At 41.9% G+C, this 12,961-nt stretch overlaps 1 protein-coding gene across 1 annotated transcript in view; it reads left to right on the top strand.

The window, feature by feature from the left end:
• Lmtk2 (lemur tyrosine kinase 2) overlaps positions 1-12,961 on the top strand; it is a 91,035-nt gene that overhangs the window by 53,624 nt on the left and 24,450 nt on the right. The window contains exon 7 of the mRNA XM_010642750.1: positions 2,137-2,270. Coding sequence (XP_010641052.1) covers positions 2,137-2,270 — 134 coding nt within the window. The remainder of the gene's footprint in view (positions 1-2,136; positions 2,271-12,961) is intronic.

Below are 12,961 nucleotides of genomic sequence, written 5' to 3'. Positions count from 1 at the left end.
GCCATTAGCCTGTAGTTCTGGAATGCTTTGCTGGAATTTTTCTGAATCAACTTAATTATCATCTGAATCTTTCATTGACTCTATAACTCCTACCTCTGCATAGAGCCCACCCTAGGTAAAGGTGTATTTATTTTTTAAAGGGATGTGGAGGTGTGCCTTTTTGTCCTGCATAGTTAATGTAATTCCACTGAGAGCAAAAGGTGAAAACATCATGTTTGGAAAGAAATATGAAGGGAGCTGGGTATAGTGGGTATAGTGCATCTGTAATCCCAGAGTGATGGGAGGCTGAGACAGGAGGACTACATATTCAAGCTCAGCCTAGGCAACCTAGCGAGTTAGTGAGAAAAACTAACTAGGCATGCAGCTGTGTGAAGGCCCTGGGTTCAGTCCCCAGCACCTCTAAGAAGTGAAGGAGGGGCATTGTGTTGCTGGCTGGATGTCTGGGTGCACATGGTAGTTGGGGCAGATACTGCTTCCCTCTAGAGCAGTCAACAACATCCCTGAGAGAATTCCACAGGTCGATGAGTTGGACCTTAAGTTATTTCAATTCATTCTTGTAATAGAAATTGATTTAATCTGCATATCCACTTAGTTTGCTTGCTTTAGTAGAATCTTTTTAACTAGTTGGTAAAGTGAAACATAGAAGCGCAGCCAGGCCATTTGTCAGCTGTGGCCTTGAACAAATTCCTTGACCTCCCTTAGCCTCAGTTCCTCTCTGCAAAACATCTGAAGCTGTGTGAAGTCTGTGCTATGGGTATCAAGTGTGAAACCCCATCTCTACAAGGAAGGAATATGCTCCAGGTCACAGTGGTGTCAACACTCATTGATGCAGAGATCATGTGAGAGCAGGAATGGGAACAAATGCAGATTCTCTGCAGGGACCTCACCACTGCACCCACTGTTGGGTTTCTTTTGTTTGTTTGTTTGTTTTTTATACTGGGGATCGAACTCAGGACCTTACACTTATGAGGCAGGCCTGGTGCCACTGAGCTAAATCCCTGGCCCTTAGAGTGGTCATAGTATTAAATGTGGACAAGTGTTTGTAAAGAAATACTGTGATTTAATGTCAGCCTTAGCGAGTTTGACAAGTTGGCTGTCTTCATTAAGTTATAAGAAATTTGTGCTTTAGTCAAGGAGGACAGCCATTCTCTTGGAGTCTTTTCTTGAAAGAAAATCGAAGGCTGTTGGCTTGTTTTCTAAATTGTGTTAACTGATCATAAAAGCTTTCATTTGAGATACATATTTAATCATGTTACAAGGAGAATATCAACGATATCTCAGAAGTATACTCCTAGCCGGATGTTGTGATGGCATGTTTCTAATCCCAGCACTCAGAGGCTGAGATAGGAGGACCACAGGTTTGAGTCCTACCTGGGCAGCTTAGTGACTTAGCTAGACTCTATCTCAAAATAAAAAGGAAATTACACTCCCCTAAACAGAAACGCTAGATCCACACACACAGATATATAGTCATGAAGTGAAGCTGGGGAACCTAGTGTGCCACACAGTAGTAGCCAAGGTGTTTAATGTCTTTGTGCCAGACCTCTGACTGGGGTTTACTTAATTTCAGCCTGGGCTATGCCACTCTCAAGAGGCTTGTTAGCATGGTGTTTGAGATGGTTGGAATACTCTCCTGTGTGGTCTCTGGGAAGCCTGGGTTGCAACCATCTTTCTCTCCTCCTCTCCACCTCCATTTTTCAGAGCCCTAGGCATAAAGCACTCATTGACAAGTGGGTCCTATGCCTTACATTAGGCAGTGCAAAGGATACCATTTCTTCTCCTCACCACATTACCTCTTAGTTACCTGAAGATTTCTAGACTTTCCCACTGTACTTAGTTTAGTTGTATATCCTTTCGAATTATACTTTATTTGCTTTGTTTTACATGCATTTATATAACAAACATAAACTAGTTTAAGTTGCCCTGAAAGCATAAAGAAAATATATGCTTTTAAAATCTGGGTCAGAATTACCTTTTGTAATTTGAAGCTTGTTCAGTCTGAGATCTTCCATCAAGTGTGCCCCAGTGCCATCTCCTACTAAGTGGCCTGGATAGTGCATGTCAGCTAAGGCATGTGTCTCGACTCAGTTTGTTTGGGTGATTCACTTTGCTGCTCACATGTGCCGCTTCTTGCAGGGCGACCTGAAGGCTTACCTGCGCAATGAGCAAGAGCACATGCGGGGCGACTCGCAGACCATGCTGCTGCAAAGGATGGCGTGTGAGATTGCTGCAGGGCTGGCCGCCATGCATAAGCTCCACTTCCTGCACAGGTGGGTCTGGCTGGGTGTAGGTGCGCTGCATAGAGGCTGTGCAGTGATCACAAGCACTAAGGAACTTGAGAGTGACAGATTGTAGCGTGAACTCTGGGATTAAACTAGTGGAAGCCATCCACAGTTTGAGGTCACAGGAAGGGCTGTGTTGGCCTTTGTTTAAGCCAAAGCCAGGGAATAGTGTTAACATAGGCTAAGGCAGTGGTGGCAAACCTTTTAGAACTTTCAGTGATACAGACAGCCCTCTGTTTCACAGGTGCCATAGGTTTGCCACCATTGGTCTAAGGTCTAAAAATTATTTCCAGAATTTCAAAGAATGTGAAAAGGTATATAGGTCTCAGAGCAAGGCTTCACAGTCCCAGTCGACCTCATCATATCTTACAAGCCACCTTCTGAACATGACAGCTTTGGTTGACTCACTGTCCCCGAGTGGTCTCTCATAGTGTGCCAGGCTATACTCCCAAGAGCAGAAGAGAGTATACGTGGCCCGGCAGCCTGTAGACAAGGTCTGTAGCACTGGTTTCTGGCCAACTAAAGGGTTGCCTTGAGGTGTCTCCTCTGAAGCAGAGGATGTCATGGCCTACCTCGAGAGGCCTGAGGTCGTAGCTGCAGGTGGGTGGTCAGGTTGGTGAGACAGCACGACAATGTGCGTGACACCTGTCTTTCAGGGTTCTCAGGAGCCATCTGGTCACATGTTGTGTTTTTTGTTTTGTTTTGTTTTTGTTCCGGGGAATGAACTTGGGTGCTTGTGCTTTGGAGGCAGGCGGCAGCACCACTGAGCTAAATCCCTGGCCCCATGTTGTGTTTTATCCACATCACTGATGGTAGTTTTCATAGCTAAAATAACCAAAGGCTTTCAGTCCTATTTAAGGTGATGGATCTCTTCTATGAATCCAAAAGACTTCTGCCTTTTCATCTTAGGTCACTGGTAAAATAGGCAGTATCTCTTCACTTGACTGTTAATAAATTATGTAACTCTTCATAATTCAGAGACTCATAAAGGAATATCTCTGTGTCTTAGTTCAAGGAGATGTCTGTAAAGTATTGTATTTTTTAAAAGCAGGTTGCAGAGTAATATATGTATAGTATGACTCCCATTTTTAAAAATAAGAAAACATCTGGTTGTATTTGTAGAGGTGTGTGTGAATTGGCCTGATGGAAAAGTTCCTAACATTCTGCAGTGTGGAAAAAAGGAAATGATTAACCTTTTCCCTACGCATTATATCTTGTTGGATTACATTAATGACAAATCATTCTGATAAAATATTTCTAAGAGACCCAAAAAGTTGCAGGTTTCCTAAGGCCCAAAGGAGAAGTCCTGTATTTACTCTTTTGAGTCTTTTAACATGTAATATCTAGTCCAATTTGTATTGTTAGTGTTTAGTCAAATACAGATGATTGTTGCCTAACACTTGCTTTAGGTTTTTTGTTTTGGTTGGTTTTTTTGAGACAGGGTCTCACTGTGTCGTTGAGACTGACCTGGAAGTCACTATGTAGCCCATGCTGGTCTCAGACTCATAGCGATTCTCCTGCCTCAGCCTCTTGAGTGCTGGGATTACAAGTGCCACCATGCCCAGCTTGCTTTAGGGGTTTTTAAAATTTGGATAAGGCTATTTAAAAGGAGTATTGGCCATGCACGGTGACACACACCTGAAATCCTAGCATTCAGGAGGCTGAAGCAGGAGGGTCCCTGCAAATTCAAGGCCAGCCTGGGCTACATAGTGAGTTCAAGGCCCGTCTGAACTATATATAGCAAGACCCTGTCTCAAAAAAAGAAAAAAGGAGTATCACATTTGAATCAGCAACATAAAGTTTTCAAAGACAGCTAGAAATTGTGTCCAAAGCCCAAGTACCTTTCTACTTAGTGTATTTTAAAACGGGCAAAGATGTCAAAGCAAACTGTATATTCCTGTGTATTTCCTCAAGTTAAAGTTTTACTTAATTTGGAATTTTGTAGACTTTTAAAACAAATAAAGATGATAAATTAAGTCACATGGTTTGGATTTTATTCAAGTAGAAAATTCAAGGTAAAGAAAATCCTAGAAACCGTTCACAGCTGTTTCATACTGTTTTAAATAGTAGCTGTGTTTTATATAAAACTTTATGTAGGGCAAAATTCTGTGTTTTAAGCTCTTTTTTGAGTGGGTAGCCTTTCATGTGGTCTGTTTTCAAGTTGGGATTTGGAATAGTTCCTAGTTGACTCAGGGGCATTTCCTGTGTTAGTTGAAATAGAACAGCCCACCTGTGCAACCCAAAGTTGTTGCTGCTTTGGAAACTGCTCTAGTACATTGCCCAGTTGAATTTTGTTTTATGTAAGATCTAAGAGCCTTTGCTGGGTCTCGGGTGGCCTGTATTTCTGTGGTGGTAGGCAGGATACTCGTGAAGGCCATGTCAACAGCAGGTGCTGCTGCTACCCTCCACAGGTGGCCTGGGGCCCAGGACCCCCCCCCATCTCTATGAGGTTTCCTGAGCCAGTGAGGTGCCATCAGGTCATAGTGGTGGGCATAGTGCAGTAGGTTTTGGTGGGTGGCAGGTGCTACCTTGTGTATCTGGGGACCCATATGGCAAACTTCAGGAGGCCCTGGATGATGCTAATGCCCAGGATTTGCCCGATATTACAGTTAACATTACTTCCTGCCAATAACATCAAGGTCACTAAATTTCTTGCACTGAGTGTCAGGTAATCAAGTGTTTCAGGGATGCAGTAAATAACCCCTTTGTGTCAGGTATCATTTTACCTTATATTTTCTTACACATGAACCTAGGTGTCCCTGATGGTAAAGCTTAGGAAGTGTGTTCCTCTGTGCTACATTTCTGGCCTGAGTGTTTCAGTTGGTGAATTATAAAGGGGTTTTCCTTAATTTATGTATTTGTTGAATCTTTAAACTTGTAAAAATTCCTTGTAACATTTATTTAAAGACTGGTCTTTAAGGAAAATTCATATGTTACAATAAATATGATTTTGTATCAGGCATGGTGGTGCATGCCTCTTATCCCAGCACTCTGGGAAACTGAGGCAATAAGATCATAAGTTCAATCCCAACCAGACAATTTAGTGAGGCTCTTAAATTTTTTTTAAAAGTATGGGATGTAGCTCATTGCAAAGGCCCTGGGTTCAAACCACCACCACCACCAAAAAAAGTATATATGATTTTGCTTTTGGTTCATTTGACTAAGTCAAAGCCACAGATGGTGCATAGCATATAGTGGTACTAAATGAAGAAAAAAAAACCCTAAATCTAACATCATTTTGCTTTCATGATGGAAACAGACTTTGGAGACTGGGTGGTGTGGCCTTCCACAGCACTGCACAAGTGGGCAAGAAACAAGGGACCCAATGGCAGGGCCTCTGGTCTCCTAGGGGGATGGTAGCACCAGTGAGAGTTCTCCAGGTTATCGCAGTATCAATGAAATCCTGGAGCCCTAGTGCAGAGTTGGTGAAGGGCTGGAAAGAGGGACCAGGGATTTGGCTCAGAGGTTCTGCTGCCTGCCTCACAAGTACAAGGGTCCGAGTTTGATTCCCGGTACCAAATAAATACTTTTTAAAAAAAAAAAGAGCTGGAAAGAAAGGAGTGGAGAGGTGTTGTTGATGAGTGAGAGAGTCATCTTGCATTTTGTTTGATATTGCTAAAGGCATTATAAGGATATTTAGTTTAAAAGATTGATTCTTGGGCCGGGGGTTTAGCTCAGTGGTTCTGCTGCCTGCCTTGCAAGCACAAGGACCGGAGTTGGATCCCTGGTACAAAAACAAACAAACAAACATTGATTCTTTTAAGTATTCATTGAACTTTTATATTGCCTGCAGAGTTCAGTGATAAATAAGGTGAGAGACAAGGAAATAAATTTAAAGTCAAAGCAGAATACTCAGCCAGTGCTTTGGCATGAGAATTAAAACATCCATCCCTTTGTTCCAAGATCTGCAAAATATTCTGCAAATACTTATTGAATTACTTGCAGATAGGGAGGACCCTGTGAGCCCACGATGTGTGCAGTTACCCCCTTTCACAGAGCAGAATCCCAAGCCTCAGAGTGGTGATGGGTTTGTCTTTCGGACACTAACTCCATAAGTAATTTGAATCCGGGATCAACAACAGGTGCACTCATTCATTTGTTCAGGAGGAGAGGTAACTGCTGTCTGGGGAATCCAGGCAGGTTTTCTGAAGGAAGTGGCATTTTAGTGACCCTTGAAGAATGGACATGGATTGGCGGATGGAGGAGATGAGGCAGTTGCTGGAGAACGAAGTAGTAAGATGACGTGTGCAAGGTAGAGTGGGGAGGAAAGGAGTTTGAGGAGGTACCACGTAGTCTACTATCACTGGAACAGAAAATGCACAAAAGAACCCAGTGGAGGAGAATAGACAGGTAGCTGAAGCCAAATTCTGGAGACTTCCAGGACAAGGCCTTTAGGCTTTATCTGCAGGCAGTGGCGTGGCACCCTGGAACTTTGTGCGTGTGCGTGTGTGTGTGTGTGTTGATCTTTGCAGTAGTTTGGGGTGCTTTAGAAAGAGAAGACAGTACAGTACTGACAAGAAAACCAAGTAGGAATTCATAAGTTCTGGCTCTCTGTGATTGTTTTTGATTTTCCTTCCTACATGGAAAATTTGTTGAAGGCCAAGATCTGATCTCATGATGTGTTTCACATAGAAGTAAGGAAAACCACTAAGGGAAAGGAACCAATTTAAATGTAGTTGAAGGCCGGGCATGATGGCACATGCCTGTAATCCCAGCACTCAGGAGGCTGAGGCAGGAGGATCGCTATGAGTTCGAGACCAGCCTGGGCTACATAGTGAGTTCCGGGTCAGTCTCAACTACATAGTGAGTCCCTGTCTCAAAAAACCAAAAAATCGGGCCAGGGATTTAGCTCAGAGGTTCGGTGGCCTTCCTCGCAAGCGCAAGGACCTGAGTTCAATCCCCAGTACCAAAAAGAAAAAAAACAAAAACAAAAAATAGTCTGGCTGTGGTGGCGCACACCTGTAATCCCAGCACTCGGGAGGCTGAGGCAGGAGGATCGCTGTGAGTTCGAGACCAGCCTGGGCTAAATAAGTGAGTTCCAAGTCAGTCTCAACTACATAGTGAGACCCGTCTCAAAAAAAAAAAAAAACCCCACACAAATAAATAAATAAACATATATATGTGTGTAGTTGAAATTCAAGGAGAATAAAACTCTTATCAGGTGACTACGCAGGAAAGGTGATTAAGGAACATTCATTAAAAACATCCTAGGACCATGAGGTCTCATGGTTAACTTCTGTTCAACTTTGAAAGAAGGATTATAGAAGTTTTATCACTCATAAGTTCAGCAGAAGTCAGCATAATAAGAAAATTCCAGGCAATTCTCATTAATGAATATAGATAAACACTATCAAATTACACCCAGCAATGTGAAAAAAACAAATACAACTTTTAGGAATTTAAGGGTAGTTTTATATCATGAAATATATCTGCATACTTAATCTATTGACAAAGTCAAAGAGGAAAAACTCATCACTAGATTGCTGAAATATCATTTGGTATAATTCAGCCATTCCATGATTTCGTCTCTGATAGGAAAAAAAGAACAACTTAAGTATCATAAGGATTGTTTATTAAAATTTAGCTGGAAATGCAATTCTAGATGGCAAAATAATTAAATCTTGCCAGTTAAATTCCAAATCAGTGAGAGATGCATACTGTTTTCTGTTAATTTTTAACATTTTTTTCAAAACCACTAGTGAATATAAACACAAATTGGAGGGGCCAGGGATTTGGCTCAGTGGTTCTGCCGCCTGCCTTGCAAGCACAAGGTCCTGAGTTCAATCCCCAGTACCAAAAAACCCACACAAACTGGAAAAATATCAGCTTTAAAATAGTAAGATTTACTGGATGATTCTGCATACCAGCTATTGCTGAAGTTGCTGTGTGGGCATCAACTCATATTCTCTTTCCACCAACTTGAGAGAGAGGTGCCAATGTTTTCCTCTGTGGTGGATGGGGTTACAGGCAGTGTCCTGATTGTCACACAGGTCACACAGCTGGGGCCAAACCCAGACCCCTTTGACTCCAGAGTCCAAATACTTAGCCACTGAGCTGCACTAAAACATTTAGAGAGGGAAAGAATGTCATCTTTCTTAAAAAACCAAAAAACTAGTTTCTTTTTAAAATTAGAATGAGTTAAAGAGCATTAGTTATGACTTGTTATAAGATAAATATGCAAAAGTTAGCCATACTGTGGCACATGTCTGTAATCCCAGCTACTTGGGAGGCTGAGACAAGAGTATCACAAGTTTGAGGCCAGTCTGGGAAACTTTGTGAAAACCTGTCTCATAGTAAAATTTCAAAAAGGCTGGGAATGTAGCCCAGTAATAGAATACTGGGTCAGTCTCCAGTACCACCAACAAAACAAGAAGAAAAGAAAATCATTTCTCTCTGTACCTAGGTATAAGTACATAAAAATGGGTGAAAACTATTCTGATCTCAATAATGGTAAAATTATAAATTATCTGGGAGTAAATTATGTGCAAGAGACAGGACTAAAGAAAACTTTAACATCTTATTGAAGGATATAAAATTACATATGGACAAATGAAAAAATATGTCATAATTTATAGTAGGAAAAAAAGCAAACAATTAAAGGATTCCAGTTAGAATTCTAATAGAGGTTCTCTTTTTGATGAGAGCAGGAAGAGGTGGGATGAAATTATCTTTAGCTTTATACAGAAGAATGCCTTTATAGAAAAGCCATGAAGTGTGACCCACAGCAACCGTAAAGAGTTCTGGTTTACAGATAAAAAATTCGATATGGTTTTCAAGAAATAGATGCATAGAGAAAGTGAATATATGACAAAAATGATGTTCCAGCTAAATGCAAAAAAGGGATTATTTATTGAATCTTATTTTAAAAGAGTATTGGTATTTTTTTTCTCTTTTTATTGAGGTTATTGGTACAATCTAGGTATACAATACAATTACATTCATCATTGGGATTCTGTACCTTTACATAATAGGTCTTGATTCTCATTTTTCCCCTTGTCCCTGCCCTCCCTTCACCCCCTCCTGCCCTCCCCATTTACAAACACTTTATTTCCATTTTTTCAGTTTCTCATATTTTTTTCCTCTCCCTTATTACCTTTCCCTCACCCTTCCCACTTTCCTTACACCTTTAGCCCTTTACTTCCTATTTCACATTATTAATTATCTCAGGATCCTGTGCACTATTATAGTTTTTCACACCAAAGAAACTATTCAGTATTTCAGTTAAAGAAATCTCTGTATGAACATTAAAAATAGGGAATCCTAAAATAAAACTAAAAAGGAAAGTAAAAGAGAAAAGGCAATGATGTAGGATTTAAATAATCTTTAATTCTTGAGATGAAAATGGTCCCTGAACATAATTAAATTGCTTCTCGCTCTTATAGTCTTATCTTATTCTTTTCTTCCTTATTTAGAGAATACTTTATTAGTTTCTGTAATCAAACCCATGTAGATATGACCTTACATATTTAGTACGATGTGTTACCCCTGTACACATGGAAAAAAATAAAAAATAAAAATAAATTAACATTTCTAGACCAATATGGTTGTCCACTTCTGTACAATGCCAACTCAACATACTGTGTTATTCTGTATATAAAAATGAAACTATAATAATGAAATGTGTTATTGACAGACTTGTGGGAGACTATATATAGTACAGGGATGAGTGAGACCTTCTTAATTAAAACAGAAAACCCAGGAGTTATGAAATCAAAGGTGGATATGACTGACTACATAACAGTTGAAACACTTTATGTAGTAACATACCATAAAAAAGCTAGTAGATAATAGAGTTGGGAAGATCCATCTGCAATGTAGATAGCAGCTACAGAGCTGATAAAACTGGGACTAAACAAAGGAATGGCCGCATCTTTTGCTGCTAGGAATAAAGGGAAAAGTTTTTTCCTGTATTGCTCTTAAATTATCACAAAAATACACATTCCCTTTAATCCCATGCCTAGACTGAATTCTATAGAAAATATAAGCACATCTACACTGGCGAATGCTTAGATGGCTGTTGGGGAGAAATGATTTAGAACTGCTGGAGTTAGAAGGACTTCCATGTTGTTAACAAACATGGATGCAGGGAAGTGGGCATAATTGTTATGGATGTGTCTGGATGTCCCTGCAAAGCCTCATGCAGTCTTAGGTGGGGCTCTTTCAGAGGTAGCTGAATCTGGAGTATGTGATTGATTCATAGTGCAATGCTAGGCTTAAGGGTGAATGATTACTAGTCTACTAATTGGTTTGGCACCTCCCTAATCCTGATAGCCTGGATGCAATATAAGGGACAGAAAGAGGCTTGTTGGGTCCCTTGTTGCTTTGCTACCTTCTGCCAACCATGAATTGTTTCTCCTCTGCAATGCCTGTCTGCCACACCACACTGCCTTGGAGCCAGCCAACTATGGACTGAAACTTTTACAAACTGTGTGCTAAATAAACCTTTCCCCCTTTAACTTTGGGTGTTGGGTATTTTGTCTCAGCAATGACAGAAAAGTAAGATAGTAGTACACATTTTTGTAAGGCAAACGCTTCTCAGTGCACTTACTTGTATGCTTGTGTTGTTTATGGCCATATCACCCTGAACACACCCAGTCTCATCTGTATGTTTGTGTGTATGTGCCCGTTATGAGAAGAAATATAGAAAGATTGTATTTTGTTAGTACATAGGAACTGGAAGAGTGGAGGGGAAGGAGGATTTTTTAAAAAGGTTTCTTTAAAAAGCAACACTTTTGTCACTCAATTAATATAGAATGTAGGTGTGCATTAGAGGGTCAGGAAGGAGAGGGCTCTGGACATGGGGGCAGGAGAGGGGGACTGATAATATTGTGTGGTCAGGGAGAAGTGTCCTGTGGATCATGGGTGTGCAACATAGAAGAAAACCCAAGGTGAGTACATACTTCTGTTTAGTCATGTGCTACAGCAAGGTGTACTGGCAACACCTCTAATCTGCACACTGGCCAGACTGAGGCAGGAGGACTGTGAGTTAGAGCCCGTCCTGGTCTACATAGGGAGTTTAAGGCAAGCCTAGACTGCATAGAGAAACCCTGTCTCTGGGGAGGGGGAAACTATAAACCACTAAATGCTCCATCTTTCTAGGTGAGCCAGGGCCCCAGGGGAAAATTACTGTTCTGGGATCTATAGCAAAGTGCTGGCTGCCTTCCCCCCCCCCCACTGAGTTTATTGGTACTTTTTAAGTATACAGTACAGCTGCATTCATCATTGCTGGCTGCCTTTTTAACCAGCGCTGTAGCCGCTGATTAAAACATGCACCCATGAAACATGCTGGCCTCCTTTGATCTGATCTGATGTGGCCTTCTAGTCTAGACTGGAATTTGGGAGGAGGTTGTCTTATAGGTGTTCCCTTTGGTGAGAAGAATAGCATTGCACCCAGCCTCCTGCCCCTTGCAGACCAGTCTGATGCTAGGCCACACCCTGGGTGCATTCTTCTCTCCCTGCCCCAAGCCTGCTGCATTTTGTTTTAACAGCCCCAGGTGATTCAGATGCACCCTCAAAATGGGGACTATGATGGCAGTGAGCGAACCACCTTGACCTGGAAGGTGGTTATCTGGCAGCTCGGCTCAGCTCATCTTGGTTCTAGACGCTGTCTATGCCAGAAACCTATGGCATGCTTGCCACAGCGGGCTATTTGTATCATTGAAAGCTCTAGAAGGTTTGCCCTGAGCAGAACAAGGGATCATGGCACTTATCTCTGATATTGCCCTTCTTTGGGCCAAAACTCTGGACAGGTGTCCAGGACCTGGAAGCTGCTGTCTTATATATTGCATCCAGCTTTGCAATACCATGGGGCACTAAGGTGAAACCCATATAGGCCTGACTGCCCAGCACACTCTCAGCTCTGCTCAGCCAGGGAGAAAACCTACATAGGAGGCCTCATCCTTTTCAGTACTAGCCCTCAAACCCCCACTGGTAGTGGCAAGCACGCTACAGCTAGGGGTGCCTTCCTCGGGGTCTAGTTTGAATTTCACAGTGGAAGAATTCTGGGTACCCAGAGCCCATGATTTCCAGACCTGCACTAAGTGCTCAGTAAATGTACTTACTGTTGGCAATAATGGGACGTGTAAGCAGGGTGAAAGCTTCCAGGCTGTAGGAAGGCCCCTGTGCCTCACCGGAATACTCTGGCTATAACCTCCTGCTTGCACCTGCACCGTGTCGTGCAGAACCATGCTGTGTGTGGCTTCCATTGAAGTGAGCAGAACACTCGCATCCACTTTACCAGTGCATTAAGCCTCCTTGAGGGTAATTCTGAGCTTATTTCTTGTACCAAGTAGGGATCCTCTCTGGCTGGAAATGCTGTTGTCAAGATTAAATAAGACAAGGTATGCCAAGCCTAGAAGAGCAGAGCGTTCAGTAACTCAGGTATTTGTTTTCCTGTTGTTACTCCCTTTACCATAAACAGAAGTATGAGCTGTTTTGGAAATGGTTTTTGCCACCGTGAGCCGTTTGCATTGGAAAATCTCTTTGAAGACAGATGTAGGGCTGGGGATTTAGCTCAGTGGTGCTGTGCCTGCTTGGCAAGCTCAAAGTCCTGAGTTTGATCCCTGGTACAAAAAAATGAAAAGTTTTTTTGTAGTTGGTGTGAGTTCAAAACCAGGGATGATGCTTCCAAGTGACGTTTCTGGGAACCTTTTCACTTGAAACCTCCTGTTTCCTCCTAT

This window comes from Fukomys damarensis, unplaced genomic scaffold (genome assembly GCF_012274545.1).
Source record: "Fukomys damarensis isolate Sample0158 unplaced genomic scaffold, DMR_v1.0_HiC HiC_scaffold_17, whole genome shotgun sequence".
Lineage (NCBI taxonomy): Eukaryota > Metazoa > Chordata > Mammalia > Rodentia > Bathyergidae > Fukomys > Fukomys damarensis.
Note: the sequence above shows the minus strand (reverse complement) of the source record. Positions and strands in the feature narration are given on the sequence as shown.